Source organism: Notechis scutatus, chromosome 6, assembly GCF_049901735.1.
Source record: "Notechis scutatus isolate UNSWTSFEM ecotype Mainland chromosome 6, rNotScu1.2, whole genome shotgun sequence".
NCBI classification, from domain to species: domain Eukaryota; kingdom Metazoa; phylum Chordata; class Lepidosauria; order Squamata; family Elapidae; genus Notechis; species Notechis scutatus.
In genome coordinates this window covers 46527600-46551218 of record NC_142014.1, presented here as the reverse complement: position 1 = coordinate 46551218, position 23619 = coordinate 46527600, and the positions used below count along the sequence as shown (strand labels likewise).

General features: G+C 36.0%; 1 protein-coding gene and 1 non-coding gene across 2 annotated transcripts; one reads left to right on the top strand and one right to left on the bottom strand.

Annotated features, from left to right (window-relative positions):
* Nucleotides 1-1929: 1929 nt before the first annotated feature.
* Nucleotides 1930-2001, bottom strand: TRNAD-GUC (transfer RNA aspartic acid (anticodon GUC)). The gene has a single exon. It is a non-coding gene; the product is annotated as a tRNA-Asp (tRNA).
* Nucleotides 2002-2102: 101 nt separating this feature from the next.
* On the top strand, nucleotides 2103-23414 carry LTA4H (leukotriene A4 hydrolase). Its single transcript, XM_026694029.2, has 19 exons — nucleotides 2103-2466; nucleotides 3642-3772; nucleotides 5640-5760; nucleotides 7000-7068; nucleotides 10236-10340; nucleotides 10484-10536; nucleotides 11053-11125; nucleotides 11232-11372; nucleotides 12088-12111; nucleotides 12512-12582; nucleotides 12667-12778; nucleotides 15747-15891; nucleotides 16116-16219; nucleotides 17748-17818; nucleotides 18303-18357; nucleotides 18972-19067; nucleotides 20651-20733; nucleotides 21984-22088; nucleotides 22881-23414. Exons 1-19 carry the CDS (start codon nucleotides 2314-2316, stop codon nucleotides 23008-23010), a joined length of 1842 nt encoding a protein of 613 aa, XP_026549814.1. The 5' UTR covers nucleotides 2103-2313; the 3' UTR covers nucleotides 23011-23414.
* The last annotated feature ends 205 nt before the right edge of the window (nucleotides 23415-23619 follow it).

Here is a 23619-nt window from a genome sequence, read left to right as displayed (position 1 = left end):
TTGTAAACTAAGGTGTATTCTAATATAAAGACAAGTTCTATTCCTTTAGGGTATGTCCCTGAAAATGCTGTTCAATATACTGAAGAAAGAATTATTAAATCAGATGAGTATAAAACATTCCTTACTACTTAAAAAGAATGACTGCTCAGGAATTGATTTAGAACTGGAATTATTTATTGATTTAGGATATTTATATGGCTGTCCAACTCAACCAAGATGACTCTATGTAGTTGTTAAAAAAATAAAAAAAAATAAAATCCTAACAAACATAATACAAAACCACAATGCATAAACTTGTAAGCAATTAAAAAAATCAAATTGAGATCCAAACAGCAATAACTGTCATTTAATCTGGGCTCCAGCAGACCTAAAGGCTGGGGGAAAACTCAGGTCTTGACAGTCTTTTTAAAGACAAGCAGAATTGGGGCCAACTCTATGCCAAGAGGAAGATCATTCCATAAGATAAGGACCACTACCAAGGAACAATTCCTGAGTTCCACCTAATAAATCTAGTGGAGTGGGTAGATAACCTGAGGATTGTATAAAAATATAAGATTAACATATTGTCCTGGGGCCAAGATGCAGCATACTAGAAACAGTTAATAGACTGAGGTAAGACCCCAACTCCTCTCAGTATGCATCTTGCTCCCTTCCTCTCCATCTTTGTTGATTAAGATAATTTTAATATTAATATTTATTATTTTAATGTTTTATTCTGCTGGTTTTATTTGCTATAACCACCAAGAGTTGCCTCTAAGCAAGATGGGTGGCATATAAGTTAAATAAATAAGTCACAAAGCCGTGAACACTGCATTTAAGGTTTTCTGTCCATGAATAAATAAACACAAGCACAAAAGCTTATGTTTCATTTCTGACCACCTTTCCTATTTTTTATAAAATATTAATAGTCTCACCAAATTACTAATTCAGAATAGAACTGGAAGGGACCCTGGAGGTCTTCTAGTGACCCCTTGCTCAAGCATATACCATTTCAGACAGGTGGCTGTCCAGCCTCTTCTTAAAAACCTCCAGTGATGAAGCACCCACAACTTCTGAAGGCAAGGTGTTCCACTGGTTAATTGTTCTTGTCATCTTGTCATCTTTCTCATCTTATCTTCTCATCTTTCTCACTTCTTCTTTCCTACTACCTTCTCCTATTGGTGTATTATGATTTATCAGTTGCTTGTATCTTATGATCTATGACTTATCGCTCTGTTGTTTGTATGTACACTGAGAGTTTATGCACGAGAGACAAATTCCTTGTGTCTTCAATCACACGTGGCCAATAAAGCAATGTATCCTATCTTCCAGCTGCCAAGATTGAGAAACACTGGTCTATGATGTAAGTATAGTAAGTAGCAGCACCAGCAATTGCTAATGTTTGGCCGACTGCACCTCGGCTTCTTGACTTCAAAGAGGTTAAATGATATACTGGAAAGCAAGACAGAACATAGCAGACAAAGGGGAAAACTTTCATTTTGTATTCAAGTCTGAAATCTAGTCCATGGTCAGATTTCAGTGTTTATAAATGTATTTCCAAGCTTAAAACAGTCCCAGTAAGTTCCTTATATTATTTTTAAGCAACAACTAAAACGATATCGATGGTACTCCTCTTTAAACTTTTAATTGGCTGGCTTAAAGACGAAGTGGTCCTTGCAAGAATAGCATCATGTAGGCTTATTAACATCAATACTGAAAGATAGTAAGTTAGCCTACTGGCTGTTGTTGTGAACTGGAAAATACACATCATTTGTATCTGAAAATCTATCTCGGTTTCTATTAAGATTTGGAAGAAATATACAATATTGAAAGATACTAAATTACTGGCTGTTGCTGTAAACTGGAAAACACATATCATTTGTATCTGAAGATCTATCTCGGTTTCTATTAAGATTTGGAAGAAATACACGGTGAAAAAAAAACTTGCATCTCCCCGTCGGGGAATCGAACCCCGGTCTCCCGCGTGACAGGCGGGGATACTTACCACTATACTAACGAGGAAGTACTGGTGAAAAGGTCGCTTTCTGTCCACTTAAATTGCTTTCCTTGAAAGTTTCGGACTGGTAATAGGTTAATAGGTTGCTTGATCGATATCCAGAAGCTACTTGGCTGTCGTGCATCATGGGAGTAGCAGTCTGTTTCCCATTAGTTGCATGAGCGCTGGACCTCGTGAAGAACTATAACTCCCAGCGTCCTCCTTGAGCCCACCCACAATGAGGAGGGGACCCTCAGCCCACAAGGCGGGTCTTAAGGAGTTCATTAAATAGCGAGCGTCGCCCTGAGCCGCCCAATGTGTAACTGTGTGCTGCAGCCATGGCTGAGGGGGACCCGAGTTCCTTCGCTGCTCCAGATGCCTGCCGCACTCACCATCTCTACTTGAGCTGCCGCGTGGACTTCGAGAGCCAATCGCTGAGGGGCACCGCGGCCCTCACCGTGCGGTCGGAAAGGGACAACTTGAGTTCCCTGGTAACGCCGCTCCTTCCGTGGGGGGCTTCGAATTGGGGAGAGGGGAGGTTCTCTCGCGCTGCGTTGGGCTTCAGCGTTCAGAATTGCCCGGGAATTCGGGGTCGAGTGAAGAAGAAATAAAGGACGACCCCAATCCCCCCGGACTTAAAATTCTCCTCTTGATGGGCCAGGAAGCTGTCTTTGAGTGATTGCTGATAGAGATCTTGCTCCTTAAGTATGCATGCATTGGAGCGATTGGGTGTAAGGTTTTCTTTAGCTTCTATTTTAAGCAGTTGAATTAAAATAACGATTTCCTTACATGAGGGGACGTGGTGTCCCTACGACTTACTGTGTAAACGTAGAGCAGTACGTTTAAAGGAGGGGTTTGGAGGGATGACCATGCATGGTGGCTCACACACAATATCGTGAAAGCGTAATGTACAATTTAATGCATGAATGTGCTGAGCTAGCACTAATAAAATTTTAAGGCTTCTTGGAAGTTGCTTTTTATCTCCCTGATAGCAGATGTTGCAAAAGCATAATCCTTCCAGGGCTTTCTGCTAGGTCAAAGTATAGTTCTTCATGGAGGAATGTGGGATGGTCTTGCTGTGGGGAATAAACTTCCAGGCAGGTCTTTGACCAACTCTGCTTCTAAGCTGAAAACAAAATTTCTCTCCATTTTTCTTGGAACAGACTGAGGTCTTGCGTGACAGTTTGTGAAAGAAACACAGCACAAAATACACATTTCACTAGCTAAATGTTTTATCCTCTTTTTATATAAAAAAGGAGAAAATGGGCCAGAGAGTAGGAATGGTTATGTACTGTAGCAGAGGTGGTATTCAGCAGGTTTTGACCAGTTCTGGAGAACCAGTAGCAGAAATTTTGTGTAGCTCAGAGAACCGGCAAATCCCACCTCTGACTGGAGATTTTACAGTATCCTTCCCCTGCCACGTCCACCAAGCCACGCCCACAGAACTGGTAGTAAAAAAATTTGAATCCCACCACTGTTAAGCAGCCTTATAAAGAAAGCTTATATCAGTTTTAAGACTTGAGCGGACCTAACATTACATGCATTTGATCCTTTTGGAGAATTTTAATAATAAGTAAAATATTAAGTGTTTTAATTATCACTTCCAGAATATTTTCATTATTGTCAGAACATTTATTTGTTATGGTAACTCACATTTATTTAACAGGTTTTGGACACCAAAGACCTAACAATACAGAAAGTGATTGTTAACAATCAAGTGGCTCAGTTTGTTCTTGGACAACAACACAGCTTCAAAGGAGCACCACTTGAAATCACATTGCCATTCCACTTGAGGAAGTATGCATTTTTATCTTCATATCATAGTTATCTTGCTATTAGCTTGATCTTAGGACTTGTGTATTTATGACCCTGCCCTTGCTGAATAAATAATACTGCGGCATTATAAATGCTGAGAGCCAATTTAGGCTTATGGTCTTGTGGCACCAGGCTAGAAACCAGAAGACTGTGAGCTCTAGTCATGTCTTAGGCATAAAAGCTGGCTGGGTGACTATGAACTTTCAAAGTACTTTCAGCCAAACCAACCTCCCAGAGTGGTTGCTGTGGGGAAAATAGAAGGAGGGTGAATTACATAGGTTTGCTACCTTGAGTTATTTATAGAAATAATAAAGGTGGAGCAAAAAATGAGTAAAATAACTCTAGTACTATAAATATTATTAGGTGGGGCACAATATTGTATGTTATCTTTAACAGTCTTATAATTATTAAAATCATCAAGACGTTTTTGGCTTTCTCTTGCACAATCCTCTCTTTTTGTTTTGCAATCTAGCACATCTTTCCAAAGACTTTACTTTTGATCTTTTATTAGGGACAAAATGTTCTTCATTCAAAAAAAGCAGTCTAGGGTAGCCTTACAGTGAGATAGGCAGCAAATAGAACAAATAAATAAAAACCCAAGTTTCCAGAAATAAAGTTTTAAAATATTTTGAAAAGTAGAGAAAGAAAAGACAAATCTATAAAACTTTTGGTAAAGCAATCCACTTGCAAATTGTAGATTGGGAGGCAAAAGAACTTAGAAGACTGCTTTCTGAAAATTGGGCTGGTTCCCTACTTCTAAAACAGAAAGTAATGGAGGAAAAACCTCAGAAATCAGCTGCAGGATGAGTAATATCAGGAGGAATGCACTGCTGGACAAATTCATTTCCACAAGTTTATCTTCCAATTTTAAAATCAGGGATACTTGTTTTCTCAACACCACCCATTTGCTAATTATTCTTGTTTGTCCTTCTTGGTGACCCTGCTGCAGAAGAATGGGATGTCAAAAATTTTCAACCACACCCTCTACAGAAACTTGACACATCATGCCAGAATTAAGCTGTGCTACCAGAGAGGGGGTGGTTCATTTCCACTTCCAGAATATTTTCATTATTGTTAGAACATTTATTTGTTATTGTAACTCAGATTTATTTAAGAGGTTTTGGACACCAAAGACACCAATACAGAAAGTGTATTGCAGCTAATTAAAACATACTGTAGAAAGACTAGAGTCCTCAGTATCTGTCAATCTGGTGATTTCTGGAGCATGTTTTCTTCTTTAATCAATAAAGTGCTACGAATTTTAAAAAATCAACATTGTAGGTGTGCATTATAAGAATAATACATAAGAGTAAGTTGAACTCTTAGTAAGTTATATGTGGGCAGACTCGCACAAGTACATTGTGGCTCTTTGCCCACATATTCAGAAGAAATATTGCTCACATTCTCTTTGTCAATAACCATTAAAATATTTTTGATACCTGTTCTGAGAATTTCTTTGGGGTCTCATGATATAAGATTAATCTTGGTATTTGATAGGTTCACTTTGTTGTTGGCTTCTTTTCAGGCGAATAGGACTCAGCAACTGATTATAATTGTTGAGCAGCACATTATAAAATTATTTTGATTTGTTTTAAAAATGTAATAGACAACTGCTTCCATTAAGATACTGCATGGTTTTGTTTTTTTATTTTATTTTTCCAGTTGGTAACTTAATTTTTTTCCATGTTCTATTGTGCGTATAAAGTTTTCTTACTCTTTTGCTTTGTGGGTGGACCACAAACTACTAAGGTCTTTCAGCAGGTATTCATCTTTGTTACAGTTGAGGTTTGAGGGATGGTTTAGGAAAGTCTATGTGATATTCCCAGTCTAAATATTCAAATATCTGCAGGGGACAAGATGTGATTGTGGAGATCTCTTTTGAAACCTCTCCAAGGTCTTCAGCACTCCAGTGGTTTACTCCAGAGCAGACATCAGGGAAAAGACATCCATTTCTTTTTAGTCAGTGTCAGGTGAGTAGGTTGCTTTAGCGACATGTCTCATAAGTAAGTGCTACTGATCTTACTGCCTGATAAAAGTCTGAGAATGCCTTACTTCCTAAACGTGCATATAGTATGTTGTTAATACATCCTAATATACAGGAGATGTGCCATTGTGGGTAAAGACATGCTTGGTTGTCATACGGAGTTTAATGCTTGGTTTAACATACTTAGATGAATTATAGGGCTTTACACACATCTTAAATTATAAATTTACACATTCTGATTTGTATATATACTGTGCAACTTCAGATTGGACACTTCACAGCACAGTCATTTTTGAGACTGCTTATAACTCAGGTACGTACAAATGTATGGCATGCATTTTTGTAATCTTACTGAGCTACTTCCCATGTGCCTGCCAAATTTCAGATTGCCTAAGAACATAAAGTTTAGAAAGGAGTCTACTGAATGAGACGCAATAAAGTGTAGATGTATAATTGAGTTATTTGAGCCTGAATGAACTGAGACTGGATATGATTATGCAAGAATTGGATACTATGCTGCGTTGTAGTATAGAATAAACATTTTACAGGTAGTTCTCAAGTTACAGTGGCAATGAGAACCAGATTTTCCATTGCTGAGCTATGCAATTGTAAAGTGCAAAGTCATGTGACCATACCATTTGGCAACAGCAGTTCCAGTAGTCCTTTTTTATTTTGTATAGATATAATTTTTTAAAATAACAGAAATAAAGCAAAAGGAACAAAACACAAAAATGTATACATTATCAAAAAATACAGAAAAAAATAAGCTATAAAGTATAATAGCACAATAAAGTTTTATATTGTTAGACCTATGTATAATTGTTAATTATCTAATGAAAACATTCAGAGGTGTGTAAACTATATGATACACTAATATGACTATCTTGCTTTTTTTAACCTATAAATTTTGTAGTTCTGGTTGCTGACAATAAGCAACGCTTTATATATGATTGTGACTTCCAATTTCCTGCCATCTTCCCCATTGACTTTGCTTGTGGGAAGTCAGCAGAGAATTTTGTACATTGTCATGTGACAGCAAGGATGCCGTGACAACTGGAACTGCAGGGACTTGTTGTAAATATCATTCATTCGGCACTGTTGTAACTTTGAACCGTCGCTGAATGAATAGTTGTAACCCAAAGACTGCCTGTATATTAGCCATACTCTTAGTGGTTTGCTGCACTATCTATATAAGAACTAATCAGTGCCCTTGTCTCTTCATTAGGCTATTCATTGCAGAGCTCTTCTCCCCTGCCAAGATACCCCCTCTGTGAAGTTAACATATTATGCGGAGGTAAGTACTAGGCAGTTTAGTGCTTCAGGGTCAGTGCTGAAAGGGTGCTTTGGAGAGCAAAGGGTTGTGAAACTGTCTGTGACTCTTTGAAGCATCCAGATCTTTTCCCTGGATCACATGGCAGCTGCAGAGATCAGCTGTATGATCCTGGGTAAAGATGGGGCTTTGATAGTTTTAAAGACTTGCAAATGGATGCTACATTCATATTCCTGCATACTCTGAAGCATCTTTTATTAAATTATTCCCCAAGACTCTAATAGGTAAGTACTTCATGTTGCAGAAATGCCTTCCTTTTGTACTAGGTTGGCCCAACGGAATTAGTATAGGATATGTTTCAAAAGTGCATAGATTCTGCCAGAGAGACTTATTTGAGGAAATAAATAGTTAAACACTGAAAATATTCAAATGGTCTCTGTTAGTCTTGCCAGGTACCAAATGTTGACCTTCTGTTTGTAAAGTTTGGATAGTTACTTTGGTGTACATTACTTATATGGTTAAGACCAATGTTTCTCAATCTTGGCAACTTTAAGATCTTAAAGACCCATTTCACCCATGTTAAAATGCTGACTGGAGAAATTCTGGGAGCTAAAGTTCCCAGGTCTGAAAGATACTGAGATTGAGAAAAACTGATTTAGACTCAAGTTTGTCATTTTGGTTTGCAGAATGAACAAATCAACCACAAACATTAAAAAAAAAAGTTGTGGTTGATTTCTCAGAAAAGAAGTGGAGGGAAGTAAAAAGTGCTGAAGGAGCATTAAATAAATGCCTCCAAAATGATGTCATTACCTTTCCACATAAAAGTACTGAGATTAGCAGATAATTTGCAATATATAGATATTACTCAAATCATCCTGTTTGCTGCATTGCAAATTACATAAAGAATTACCTTTATGAAAATCTGTGATATGCTGTCCCTACCTGTTACTGGAGTTAGAAATTTCCAGTGTTCTATAGCTTTAAAGAGCTAAGCTTTAAGTGATGCATATCAAACTTTTTCCTTTCTTATCAAAATTGCTTATCAGAAAGTCCTGATTTAAATATCCCTGTTGTAATTAGCTGATGGGTTCATATAACATACCCAAAGAAAAATCACTTTTACCCAATTTTAGGTAATTTACCCAAGTCTGAAAAGTGAGTTTTAAAGAAAAATAAACAGAACATAACTAGATGCAGTATTGTTTACATTTTGCATGAATGTTTTTTGAGCATAGGGGTTTTCCCGAGAGATGAGTAGGGAAATTATTTTAAATGGGATGATATTAATAAAAAGGGACAAAAGAAGAAAAGTAATTTCTTATAGTTGTTTGACAAGTAATAAATGTCATACATAAATATGTCCAACAGTCAACAAATCTTTATAGCAACAACTCAAAAGCCACTTAAATTATTCAGCTCTCTAACGGTTGAAAGCCTAGTATTACATATTGTCATGTTTGCTCCTTCTGATTAAAGATTTTTTTTAAAAATGTCTGTTATCGTATATTAACATTTGCCAGACCCCAAGGTTTATAGATGGCAATTAGCACTTGAATAGCACTAAGAAAATCATTGCAACCAGTGCAAAGCAGTACTGGGATTGTCCAATAAGCACACAAGCTGCTGAACTAACTGAAGTTTCCAGGTGGTCTTCAAAGGCAACCCATAATGAGCAAATTACAGTAGTCTAATAAGAAAATAAAAGCCTATTTGGTATGGTGGTTATCAGGCTAGAAACTGGGAGATTGTGAGTTCTAATCCTACCTTAGATATGATACTTACATGAGTATCCTGTTCCATATATTGTCACATCTGGAGTACTAGCCGAAGCTGATCCAAGGCCTCTCCTGATTCTAGTCAAAAAGGATCCCTAGATTGTGCACCTGGGAATCATAAATGGCATAGTCCTATAATTAGCAGAATTCTAAATTAGTCATCACTTTGCTTGCCTGAGTTGAATTTGAAACTGTTTTTCTCTATCCTGACCCTAGCAGCCTTCATGCATAAGGACGTCTACTACATTTGCCTCTAGATCAAAGAAGATAGTACAACTGGATATCATCAGCATATTGATAATAATGCATCTCAAATTATAGATGACCTATCCTAGCATATTTGTGTAGATGTTAAATAGAATAGGTCAGGGGTGTCAAACTCATATTGTCACAGTGGCATCACGTGACGTATCAGGACTTTTCCCCCCCTTCGCTAAACTGGGTGTGGGCATGGCCAGCGCGTGATACATCCAGTCCATGAGGCGGAGTTTGACAGTACTGATATAGGTGAAAGAAGCCCTGGATATAACAGATGGATGAAGGACCCAACCTTCTCCCCATACCACCGTTGACTGAAAGATCTTTCAAATGGAAAGCAGAACTACTGTTGCATAATACCAACTCTCAGACCTTGCAAACAGTTCAGAGAATACTGTGGTTAACATCATTGAAAGCCATTGAGAAATCCTGAAAGACGAGAGTCATTTTGTTTGTTCCTCTGAATCCTTTCTGAGGTCATTCACAAGTGATAAGCAGACAGATAGACAATCCCATTGGAAGCCAAGTCTGAAACCAGGCTACTATAGGTACAGATAATTTGTTTTCCTCAGCATTCTCTGTAATTGCAACTCCACTGTTTCTTGCTACTTTTGCTAAAATGGCCATATTTCTACCCATTTGGCAAGACATTCTACCCCTAAATACACATACAGTGTAGGTTTTAGTGTATGAGGGAACTACAATTGGCCAAGACTTACCCTTGTATAAAAGACATATCTATATTTCAAGCCTTCATCTGTATATGCTAAATGCATGGATGATACATTTTTAAAGGATTTGTCTGCTTAAATAGCTCTTTTTTGTAATGGTTACACTTAAAATAATTTATTTGAATTAAAATTGTGCACTTAGTTTTCTTGTTAAATGCTAGATAATGAAACATTTACTATAAGCTTATATAATTGAGGTGCATGTTTATATCTAATTTAGCTTCAATGAGCTGTTGATGATGTAGTACAATAGAATCAAAGCTGAAAACAGCAAGATGTAGAGGGGAGCATCTGGAAGGAGATGCGAGCGTATGCATAACACATAACAAATTTCTGACTTGCACTGTTGCAGAATTAGCATTTTAATTAAAAGGAAAAGTGTTATCATATTGAATATAAATTTCAGATGTGTTTTGTGTTTAATTAGATATCTGTTCCAAGTGAGCTGGTGGCTCTTATGAGTGCCAAGAGAGATGGAGACTTGCTTGATCCAGAAGACCCATCTAGGAAGATATTCCGTTTTATTCAAAATGTAAGAGTATTCACATGACATATTGTATGTGAATGAGTTTTCTTCAGCAAGCAGCCTTCTAAATTTAAACTGTCAAACATATAGGTCTGTGGTAATTATTGTTTTATTTCCTAAGAACTTACTTCCTTCTTCCTCTGTGTTAGGTTCCAATACCCAGTTATCTGGTTGCTTTAGTAGTTGGTGCCTTGGAAAGCAGGTGAGGATAATATAGTTGAATGCTGGTTAAGTGGGTGGGGTGGTAGGGGGGGAGATTTAAGCATCCTACATCCTCAGTAGCTGTTTGTGGCTCTGGATCACTGGAAAAAGCCTGTCTGATTTCTCAACTGGACACATCTCAGGCAATGAAGCTGTACCTGCCAGGTACCAGCCACCTGGTCAGCTGATTGGGAGGAATCAGATTTCATTTTCTCATTGCAAATGGCAGTTCTGTCAGCTGGTAAGAGGCATCCACATGCCTAAGGGCAAGAGGTGAAGGAGAAAGTGAGGCATATACCTGTTCTTTCTGTGGTGATCAGTATATGAGTGGAAGGTTAGTCAAGAAACAGAATTAGGAACAAAAATAACTGAAACAATTACCTAGCAACTGTTGCATTTCAGTGTTATTCCCTGCAACTCATTTGCTCTAGTTAATACAATTTAGCTAATACTGTCTTGCATAGTAATGAAATCCAAACAGTATTCTTCATTTATCTAATTGAATGTTGTTCTACAGAGTGATTGGCCCTAGAACTTTGGTGTGGGCTGAAAAGGAACTGGTGGACAAATCAGCTTATGAATTTGGTGAGGTGGGTTACTTGCATAATGATAATAGCCATATTTGCTGGTATATTTATTTGTCTTCTGTATACTTACGTTAAAAATTAAACACTGGTTTGCTCACTCTTGTTTCAGGCTGAAGCCATGCTGAAAATAGCAGAAGATCTGGCAGGTCCTTATGTCTGGGGTCAATATGACTTGTTGGTATTGCCCCCATCATTTCCATATGGTGGTATGGAGAATCCCTGCCTCACTTTTGTAACTCCTACTTTATTAGTAAGTTTGACTTTATTATGGATCGCATCTCCTAGAAAAGAGGTCTCCAAACTTGGCAACTTTAAGACTTGTGGACTTTAACTCCCAGAATTCCTCAGCCAGCTATGCTATGCTGGCTGATGAATTTTGCGAGTTGAAGTCCACAAGTCTTAAAGTTGCCAAGTTTGGGGACCCCTGTCCTAGAACAAAATATTGAATCACTTTGACCCCATTTCATTTGCGAAATTGTCTTGTCTTTGATATGTCTTTATATAGGTACCAAAATTAACTCCCAAATTTATGTTGCTAAGTGAGACATTTGTTAAGTGAGTTTTGCCCAATTTTATATTTTTTTCTTGCCACAGTTAAGTGAACCACTGCAATTGTTAAGTTAGCAGCATGGTTGTAGAACAACATTCAATGAACCAGGCTTCCCCATTGACTTTGCTGTCATGTGACCCCTAGACATTGCAACCATCATAAATATGAGTCAGTTGCCAAGTGTCTGAATTTTGATCATGTGTCATGGGGATTCTGCAATGATTGTAAATGTGAAAAATGGTCCTGTTACTTTTTTCAGTGCTGTTCTAATTTTTAACAGTCACTAAATGAGTTGATGTAAGTCGAGGACTACCTGTAAACTATTTTTTTTGTCCAAATTATAGACCATAATATTGTAAAACTTATTTGTCTGGTATGAATTTAGAGTTTTAATTAAATTATTTTGTTTGTGCAGGCTGGTGACAGATCATTATCCAGTGTAAGTATAAATCTAAATTTACTGATTTATGAGGATACACTTATGCTATGAAATGCAAATGGGTTGCTCAAAACTTCATAAATAGCTTCAGATAATCAATGTTACCTATTTAGTTCAAAATTATTCAATACATATTAATAAGAAAAATGGCAAAGGTTTATTCTATAGAATTTGATACAGAAATTTACAACTGAAGCACATTTTAAGAGATTTAGGAGATTATATGAGCATTGGAAAAACATTAGTCTTCTTTTGGCTACATACAGTTGATGGCATTCTCTTTCATGTAATTTCTGTACTTGGTGCTGCAGACATTAACTAGTAAAACAGAACATGATTTTGCTCCTATTTGTTGTCTCTTTGAGTTAAAGAAGCCACAATACATTTTTATACATTTCAGGTTATTGCACATGAAATTTCTCATAGCTGGACAGGGAATTTGGTAACAAACAAGACTTGGGAACACTTTTGGTAGGTGAAATCCAAATGTTTGAAGAATTGTTGCTTGTTTAAGGGTCTATCGAAAAATACTCGTTTATCTGTTTCATATTCTAGGCTAAATGAGGGGCATACTGTTTATCTAGAACGCAGAATTGGTGGTCGGCTGTTTGGAGAACAATTCAGGCACTTCCAGGCTCTAGGAGGCTGGCGAGAATTACAAAACACAGTAAGTGCATTATTGGTTTATGGAATATTTAAATGTATAATATTACTCCCTTGACACATGAGCCTGGATAGATAACAAATAATAGAACAAATAATGCAAATCCACCTAAAACCGGTTTAAACTCCCCAAGCATCCAGGGGGAATTCAATACATGTATCAACACAACACCAGGAACATCTAGCCTGGTACCTGTGGAAGAAGAACAAGTCTTTAGCACCTTACTCACTTAACAAACATCTCACTTAGCAACACAAATTTTGGACTCAAATGTGGTCATAAATCAAGGACTACCTGTATTAAATAAAGACATTTTAAGTGTCAAATAGATATTTTTTAACCATTTAAAGTAAGTGCATCTGATTTCAAGAAACGTAACTATACTGCCTCTCCCTAAACCAGCATTTAATTTTTGGAAATGTTTCCTTTATTGTTTCCTTACCATTTTCGATACTCAAAGTGAGAAAGAAATACATAGATTACATTAAATAAATCCACAAAGTGGCAGCATAAGTCTATAAGTTGAAAAATTCTTTATCAAACAGAATATTTAAGCAAAATGAAGATCTGTGGAACTTAATTCAGAAAAAACTAATAATCAAACATTTTATTTGATTTGGAAGTTCCATTATATGAGTATTGTTGAAGGTATGTTCTCATATCTTGCTACTGAAATGCACTTTCAAAGTGGCAGTTTAAGGAACAAAAGTCAGATTTTGGAGACAGTATGCAAATTTCCTTATATTAGGCAGAAAAGCTTTCAAAATTTTCTTACATTTTTTGAAGTTTTTTAAGTAGCAGCCAGTACTATTTTGACTTGAATTGCGGAAATGAGCCAGACGTCAATGCAATAAAAACGAAGTATATTTTGCAGAACAAAATCTAAAATCATTTTAGTTAAAACGTTTTGAGCTCATACAAGTTCCCTCTCTCTTTAAAAATTGCTTATGTCTGATCTAGATGTGGGCAGGGTAGACATAACAGTGCCCAAAGCTTCAAGAGCCAGGAAAGAGCCTGATTGATGGATAGACTATTCAGTTTTTATAGTTGCTCATTTAACATATGCAACTCTAGACAACAATTAAAAACAATAACAAGAACAATAAAAGTGCAAATAAAAACAGCATACAACTATATTAAAAACTACTGTCAGAAATTCAGACACAAAACAATCACAATCAGTAGGTAAATGCAAGCAATACATCTGATTCAGTAAGAGGCTTACCATTTCTACTGGTCCCTTAAATGTGGTAGCACACTTCAGAGCCTTTCTAGATGCCAAAAGAATAAAGACCAGCCCTGGGAAATTATTTATTTATTTATTTATTAGATATTTTTTTTATCCTGTCTTTAGTACTTTATAAGTAACTCAGGGCAGCAAATATTACATAATATTCCTTAATAAAGGAAAATAGTTGTAGCTCAGGGTTAAAATTACACTCTCTTGAGCTTGCTTGTTTTCTTGCAGATATTCCATCACCCAGCTATGTAACATCATCAGTACTAGTTAAGAGTGCAGTTTGCTGTCAGTTTATATTCTGGTGGCTTGCCTGTCAGTGTTGGTGGGGGTGGTCTTAGGGATTCTTCGTTTGGGCTGTTTGACGTGTGCTTCTTTGATTGTTGGTCTGATGTTAACCTTGGAGTTAATCTATGCTGATCTGGGTGCTGATTGTGGGTGGAGAGGTGTTTGGGTCTTTTTGTTCCCCTTTGGGCTGGTTGATTGTCCCTTTTGCACAGTCTATAATGTTTATTTGTCTATTGATGGCTGATTTGCCAGTGCCAGGCTTCTAGAAATTCTCTGGTGTTTTTGGACTTGGATTGGTCTTAGGATGGTCACATTCTCCCAATTGACACTATGATCACATCTGTCTATATGTTGTGAAATTAAAGAACTTTCATCATGTCTTCTGATTGCTAATTGGTGTTCATGGATGCTTTCTGCCAGTCTTTTGCCTATTTGTACTACATAGTGGTTGTTGCAGTGGTTGTTACATTGTATGTTGTAGATGATTCCTGTTGTTGTTTTTTTCTCTGGGGTTGTTGGGTCTTTTGGTTTGCTTAGGATGCTTTAAAGGGCTCTAGTTGACACGTGTGCTATCCTGATTCCATGTGGTTGTAGGAGTCTGATGGTGGTTTCTGAGATATTCTTGATGTATGCTTTATTGGGTTGAGTGGTCAGGGACTTTTTGATAAAGTTGGGTGGATTTCCATTTTGTTGGAATATGTTGTATAAATGCTCTATTTCTTTCTTTTTTTTTCTTTTTTTTTGCTGTTCCGGGTTGCTGCAGAGTGTTCAGGCTTGTCTAAATAATACTCCTTCCTTCTCCTATTTTGCCCACAACAACCCTGTGAGGTGGGTTGGACTTAGAGAGTGGGACTGGTCCAGGGTCCCACAGCCAGCTTTCATACCTATAATGAGACTAGAACTCATAGTCTCCTGGTGTCTAGGCCAGTGTTTTTACCACTACATCAAAGTGAATCACAGGCACAGAAGCTCTCTTCCTGGGTCCCATCAGATTGATATTCCTTGGTAGATGGGACCCATAGCATGGTTTTCTTGGAAGATCTGATGGGATGGGTAGATGTAAACGGGAAGAAGCAGTACCTCAAATATTTCAGCCCTGTATCATGTGGGACTCTATTGGGCATTACCAGCACCTTGAATTGTACCCAAATATACTTGATATTTGGGTCTCCTTTTCTCCTTTGTACACCAGTCTTTTTTCTTTGTTGTTAGTGCTGGACATTTTTGTTTTGTTTTGTTTGCTTGTTTTTCTGTTTTGTATTTTATCTTCTTTGATAGAACAGAATAAATATACTTTTTTCAAAAAAGAATTGTACCCAAAAGCATACAGGTAGTCAAAGCTGCTTGCACTCAAGGGCTAATCAATAAATAAAGTAACAAAGTAACTGCTTGCAGAGCAGAGGCGCTGCTAAGAAAATCTTCTTTGTTTTCATAACTGTTTTCTAGATTAATAACCTTGGAAGCACAAATGAAGTAACTAATTTGATCCCTAGTCTGAAGGAGGTAAACCCTGATGTTGCATATTCTTTTGTTCCATATGAAAAAGGCTTTGCTTTATTGCTTCATCTGGAGCAGCTACTTGGTGGACCAGGTATTAATTTATTTTAAAATTACGTGACCTTCTTTAACCTAGACCAGGGCTGTCAAACTCCCGGCTTGCGAGCCAGATGTGTCATGTGCTGACCCCGCCCACGCCTGGGTTAACAAAGGGGAAAAAAGTCCCGATACATCTCATGATGCCGCCGTGACATTGTGAGTTTGACACCCCTGACTTAGACATTCTGCTATTGATTAATATATGTCATACTCTCACAGATGTCTTCATTGGCTTCTTGAGAGCATACATCCAACAGTTTGCATACAAGAGTATAGTGACTGAAGACTGGAAAAATTTCCTCTACTCCTATTTCAAGGATAAGGTTAGTTGCTATTCTTATAATTCAAGATTTTACTTAACAATTTAAACTAAAAGAATGGAATGATATGAAATCAAATTGTTGTATACACAGTCCTTTCAACAAACCAGTCTGCTTTTTTTTTTAATTTATCCAATTTGTAGAACTGCCCATCTGAAACCAGTGACTATTATTCCTTTTCACCTAGCAGCCACTTGAGTGAATGTTTAATCTTTTAAACTCAACTACAGTTTAATCTATGATCCATTCAGATATTCTTCCCAAGAGATTTCCTTACTTACCTAAACAGAGAAACGGAATGACCATGGTTGGGTAAAAAAACAAAAACAAAACAAAAAACAGTGGGAGCAGGAGTAACTTATGACTTCCTGCCAGCTTTCCTGTTGAGTTTTCTCATGAAAAACTAATAAAGGGCATTGGAAATCCCTCCCACCGTCCATCTTCCTACTTCTCTGCTCCTTTCTTCCATCCTTCCTTCCTACCTCCCCCTTTCTTCCTTACCTGAACTGATCAACAGAAAACTTCCTCTTTCCTCCCCCCCAAGAAGGCAGGTGAAGTAGTGAGTGTGGCTGGGAAACTGTCATAGAATATTGAAAATAAGGATTACATTACTGTAGCAGCCTCATAGTGCTGAAGCTTCCATAACTTTTCCAAACTGCATTCCTTTAGATTCATGGATTTCATTTGAGATACCTTTGATAAAAGGTTTACCTAAAGATGCCCCATTTCACCCACTTAAAAGTTACAGACATGAGTATAAATATACATAATGAATTGATTAAAACAGGATAATCCTAGGACCTATAGGTCATATTGAAGGAATGTGGGAAAATATTATCTATATTTTCCCACATTCCTTTAGTGGATAGATTGCCTGTGATCCTCCAGAGATTGTTGAAATGCAATTCACAACATCACTTAGTATCTGAGATACAGCAAATTGTTTATCCTTGCACTATTTAATAAAAGGAACTTTGGTAATACCTGGACAGGTAGAAAAGCACTAAATGAATAAAGTTATGTTGGCAGCTGGCACTTCAAGAAAATTGCAGTCCAAAATTACAACAAAGACTAATTTCTTCAAAGTTGCTCAAATTACCTGACAAATACGTTGAAGCAAAATATGTCATTATGAGGATTCCAGCATGGGGATGTAATTGGCACAGTAATTTAAATTTACATGCTATTCAGGATTATATAGCTGGAGGTCAGAATAATACTACTTTTGAAGATATATGTTTACATGCATAAAAAATATCTTATTTAAATATTTATGCCTGCATGCATCCAGCAAAGTCAACCAATGCTTTAGTTGTTAATGAATAAATTGTATTCTATTCATTATGTGTGAAATCTATATCTGAGAATCTGGAGATTTGATGATTTCTTACATATTCAACTGCATTTAGTTTGTTTTGGTGACTTTAAAAAAAAACTGGGGTATGTTACATTGTAAGAAATTGATATGACTTTAAAAGTAATTTTGGTTCACTGCCCACATTTTGGTTAATAGGATGTCATTTTTTTCTAGGTTAATGTTCTTAACAAAGTTGACTGGAATGCATGGATGCATACTCCTGGCATGCCACCAGTAAAACCTGAGTAAGAGTTTTCCTCCAGTAGTTTTCCCCATCTCCTTATTTACAGGCAGAACTTTTAGTTGTATTTTTAAAGCTATTTTTCAATAAAGATGTTTGTTTATTTAAATCTACATTATCTGTTCTGGATCTTTTATTTATTATGTTGATATGAGCATTTAGTTGATTGCTAGATGAATATGGTACACATTTTTAGATGATCCAAATCTACACATAGAATAGTTTTCTATAAAAATAACACATTTATTAAAATCAATATTACCAATATTATTCAAAATTCAAGATTACCAAATAGCTATAAAATATTTTTGAATTATTCTTCTTAAAATTCTACATATCTGTAAGCAAAGTTCTTTATATTACATAATCTGCTACAATGCATGTAGAGCATTAGACGTGTCAAAAAGAAACATGTAATTTCATGCAGATGAACATGCACACACATACTTTTACATTTGTAAACAAATCCTGTTTTTTCCCATCATCAGATATGATACTACATTGTCAAATGCTTGTGTTGCCTTGAGCCAAAGATGGATCAAAGTGAGTTAATGACTTCTAATCACAGAACGTTTTATATGTTTGTCAAGTGTTATTTAAGTGTTCCACTTTACTTTGACTTCCACTTTCACAATATAGAATTTAATGCAAGGTCATTGACAACTTGCCTTTATATTGAAATACTGTTTCATCAGCTGCTATTTTAGACTGTTTTGAACATTATTTCTTCATATATTTTTTATTGTATGATAGTATGAGTGTGAGAGACATTGCATAAATTTACTCAATAGAAATAGATACTTGCTGTAATACTATGATATAAAGTTGTTCATAATTATGTGGAAGCAAGGCTTTAATTTTTTTTTATGTAATTGGAATAAGTTACACATTCAGTAGGAAGTATATTCTAATCTTGTCTTTGAAGATATTTGTTATCTTTATAACTATAAGTATGTAAGACAAAAATGTTTCTTGTCTTTAAAAAAAATTTGTCTCTAAAAAAAAAGTCCTTGGTGTTTGATCCTTATTTACCAAAATGAGGTTTAGTAAATGAAATCCTTCTGAATGTGGATCCTGGCATTTTAGAAACTATGAGTTCCTTTGTACATTCCTGCCCTTGTGGATTTCACATTTCTTCCCAATTTGGTTTACTTTAGGCCACTGAAAGTGATCTTGGTTCTTTCAGCTCAGCTGATATAAATGATATGTCTTCTCACCAAGTGACTGAGTTCCTTGCACTCCTGATGTTGGAGGTAAGTGGTTGCCAGCCATTTGTCATTCAAACATATATGTGTTTAGCCAGACATTGAAAAGAAGGATTTTTTTCAAGGAAAATGGCATGAACCTGGTTTAGACAGTATTTCATTAGTTTGGAAAATTGAATGTTTACAAATTGTTTGGCTACCCATCTTGTCTAAATGATTCTGGGAAAAGTCACAACAGGTAAAAAAATAAAAACTAATACAGGTGGTCCTCGACTTACAACAAGTTCATTTAGTGATCGTTTAAAGTCACAATGGCATTTTAAAAAGTAACTTATGACAATTTTTCACACTTATGAGTGTTGCAGCATCCCCATGGTCACATGATTTACGTTCGAATGCTTGACAGCTGACTCACATTTATGACGGTTGCAGTGTACCAGAGTTATGTGATCTCCTTTTGCAACCTTCTGACTCTGACAAGCAAAGGCAATGGGGAAGCCAGATTCACTTAACAACCACATTACTAATTTAAGAACTGCAGTGATTCATTTAACAAATGAGGCGAGAAAAGTCATCAAATAGATTAACAAATTTCTCACTTAGCAACATACATTTGCTCAATTGCAGTCGTAAATTGAGGATTATCTATATACAAACAAATTATCCACAATCATTTTTTTTTAAAAAAACAGGAAATCATGATCAACAGAATTCATTCTACCTCAGCTCAACATAGTTCATATCTTCAGGGCCTTCCTAAAGACTCGGAAGGTCAAAGCCAGTGTAGGTCTTTATAGGTCATAACCAGCACCTTAAATTGAACTCAGACCCAATGCTGCTCACGTAGCTGAGGAGTAAAATGCTCTATTGGAGGACTAGCCATGCGAATACATTCTATACCAGCTGCAACTTCTGGGTGCTCTTCCAGGGCAACCCCATATATAGCACAATACGGTAACCCATTGAAGTGATGACCAAGGTATGAGTGAATACAGCCTCTGGTTCAGGAACAGGTACAACTGGCACACAACATGGAGTTGCACGGTGTTATTTTTTTATTATGCAAATGTATAAATTGTGGGAAAAGATAGCTCAATGTGATATTCTTTCATTCAGCAACATGGGGAATAATTAACTTGGGCAAACCTTGCGTTCAAATAGTCCATATGTTTCCTTCTTCCTTATTTGTGTAAGCATAAAGCAAGGATTTACATTACAAATTAACCAACTTTTTTTTAAGTATAGTAGAGGTTGATTTAGAAGGGCTCTGGGTATGCTAGGTAACTAACAGAACAAGCAAAGCTGAGGGTCTTGCCTTAGAAATAGATTGGATGCCAAAAGAAACAATGCTAGGAATTGGTTACTCAACTTTCTTGCTTCTATTTAATGAATATAGACCAAAGGCGTAATGAAGTTGTATATGATTATTATTATTATCTGCTCTGAACTGCACTTTTCTACAATAGAATGAGTGAATTTCCAGAAACATTGCTTAGAAACTGACATTGTTACTTAGAACTAAAGATATATCATTGCGGTTTTTTCCCCATTTCCTTTTCCTCCTTGTCTGTCCTTCTTTCTCTCTCTCTCTCTCTCTCTCACACACACACACACCATTTCAAAATTAATAGAATCCTCTTCCAGTGAGCCATGTGAGACGAATGCAGGAAATCTATGACTTCAATGCAACAAACAATTCCGAAATCAAATTCAGGTTCGTTGCAAATATAGAAACAATACATTGAAATGGTTGCAAATCAAGTTTTTCTACTTAGTCCTATTGTATGTACACCTAAATCTCTCATGATGGAGATCAGAAATTACACATGGAAACAAATATATTGAAGTAAGCAGCTGTTCAAGAATGAGAGCATCACACCTGGGAAGTTTGAAGAAGGTGAAAGATGATACTTTTGTTTTGTTCTTAGGCTCCTTTAAATGATGAATTATATCTGGCCAAACCGGTTGCTTAATTAGAAACTTTTGCAGACTTAATCTATTTAATTTGATGCCAACAAACATTCTTAGACTATTAAGCTTTTGGCTAAATAAGCCATTATTATATCAGGACTATATATTTTTTTTCTTTGTTTCATCCTCATGCACTGACTTTCGTGCTTTGTTTCCAGTCTCTTCAATTCAAATTTTAAAGCTATTTATCAATTGACATTCAGCCACAGTTTCCTCTTTTGGTCTTCAGCAAGCAACATGGGATTTAAAGAGATAAGAATAAACATCCCAAATGGGAGGAAAGGGGAGGGGAATGATCTATGGGTCTGACAGTCATTCACTTATATTTGTTAAGCGAAGAATGTTACATTGAAATTATCCTTAAAATTATCTAATCTGCAGGGGGTGCTGCCAGTTTTTAAAATTCTAAATTTTGAATTGCCAGTTTGATTATTCATTGTGTATATGTTATATGCAGGAGTTTTGCAGATTGATTTAGTTATTCATGAAGCACTGAAAAACAGTCTCACTATCAATAGATTGATTTGATGCTTGTTGTAAAATAAAGCAAATTGACGTGTGTGTTTTTTTTAAGAAAACCTAAGGAGAAGTTGAAAGCATATGTCCAGTGTGCAATAAACTTTAGGGGATAAAAACTTTAAAAATATGTCGATGCAAGGGATATCTTGCCAAGACAGCTTGTGCATCTTGCATGCTATGTGCTTCTTCTAAACCCTACTGATAGGGGCAAATTATCATTTTTAAAGCTTTTCTTTTGTGCCAATTAAATTTTTATAATAACTTGATATCTGGAAAAATATAAATTATATGAGTAACTATACTTAATTTGCAAAGTACTTCAGTTTAGGAACAGCATATTCTAGAAACTGGATTATTATTAATTATATATAAAAAGGATTTGTATATAATTGTTTAAAAATTAAGTAGTTTATAGTAATATAAATAAATGAATGCAATAAAAAGGGAAATGAACTTCATCTCGCTACCTTTCAGATGGCTCCGCCTCTGCATTCAAGCCAAGTGGGAAGATGCCATCCCTCTAGCTCTAAAGATGGCTACTGAACAAGGCCGCATGAAATTTGTTCGCCCGTTATTCAAGTAAGAAAAATGTCAAAATGTTTTAGCCATTTTCTTAATCATTGACTTAAACATCATTTTTTATTTTTTCAAAACCACCAGTATCAGAATTATAATGCAAATATACAACTCCCTTATTAACCATCTTAATGTGGAATTTGTAGTAGCTTCTGTTTAGTCTATTTCTTTTCACATACCAAACAATACAAATTTCACAACCTGGATGTTGAAGGAGCAAGAGTTGTTAACCTTTTTTTATGAAGCTGGCAATGCTGTTTTATAATGTCATTTTAAAACTTAAAATCATTAATACATTCTAAAGAATAGCAGTTATTATAAGATCACATAGGAGAACCCAAATATTGTTAAATTTGGCTGTGAGATTTTGGCTTTTAAAAATAATTCATTACTGGAGATTAATGAACATTATGCTGTTGATCACATTTGATTGAAGCAAGCAGTCTATTAAATATTGGATGATTAGATTACCTAAGAACTTGTTTTATCTATCATTCCACTTTGGGATTTTTAAAATAGCAGGTGGTATATACATATTTTACAAAAATAATGTAAATTCTCCACATTAGGCAGAAATTAACTAAGTAAGTTCTAACACAGGTTCATGTAAACCTGCTCCTATTTATCATACAGCACTTTCCTCAAAACTCCAAATATAATCTGAATGGAGTAGATAAACTATATAATCCTTCTTAGTTCGGACTACAGTTTTTATTACCATATGTGAACACTGTACTGATAATGAAAACAAAAGTACTAAAACAATTTTTTTTGTTAATGTGGAATTTTTTATAGGGATCTCTATAAATTCGAAAAATCACGTGACCAAACCATCAGTGCCTTCCAGCAGCACAAAGTTTCTATGCATCCAGTGACTGCAATGTTGGTATCCAAAGATCTAGGCCTGGACGGACAAATAGCTTAATTCTGCAGAGTTCATGGTGCTGACCTTGTACGAGAGAATTTTGGTATTCTTTTCCACTCTCTTGCCAAAAAATACAAATAAAATCATGGTAGATCTCATTTGCTTTCTTACTTTACATTGTGTTCTGAACCTGGAACAAAGAAGCTCTTTCTACGTTTTCTAGAGCTTTGCCCTTGTGCTACATACATGTTCTGCAAAACTGGGGGGAAACCCCTATATTTTTCTACATTTTGCTACAGTAGTTATACTTTTACCACAACAAATACAGGTATTAGTGGACTTTATTGAAACTGTGTATTAACTATAGCTTTTTGAGTTCTACCTGCAATCTCTTTTTATGTTGATATACTTAATGTAATCATTGATTTCATCAGAAAAGTGAAATAAACAATGGACAGATAAAACAATCTCTGTTTTTTATTCTTTCTGTAACAATGTTGGTATAGCTTTCATGTCTGATTCATGAGTCAAATCTTTGTCTTTAAAATATAAAGGCAGAAACAATTAACTTTTATTTTTATGTATAAGATTTATGTGGTATGGTGGTTTGCTATGGTGGCTCTGGGTGACATACAAGGATTAAAACACAAAACCCATGCCATATAACTC

Bases quoted from the DNA above. Each gene is read 5' to 3' on its own strand.
- LTA4H (XM_026694029.2), top strand. From the start codon at position 2,314: ATGGCTGAGGGGGACCCGAGTTCCTTCGCTGCTCCAGATGCCTGCCGC. The intron at 11,373-12,087 runs GTAAGTTTGACT...TTGTTTGTGCAG, and splicing joins TTGTAACTCCTACTTTATTA to GCTGGTGACAGATCATTATC. The intron at 12,112-12,511 runs GTAAGTATAAAT...TATACATTTCAG, and splicing joins GTGACAGATCATTATCCAGT to GTTATTGCACATGAAATTTC.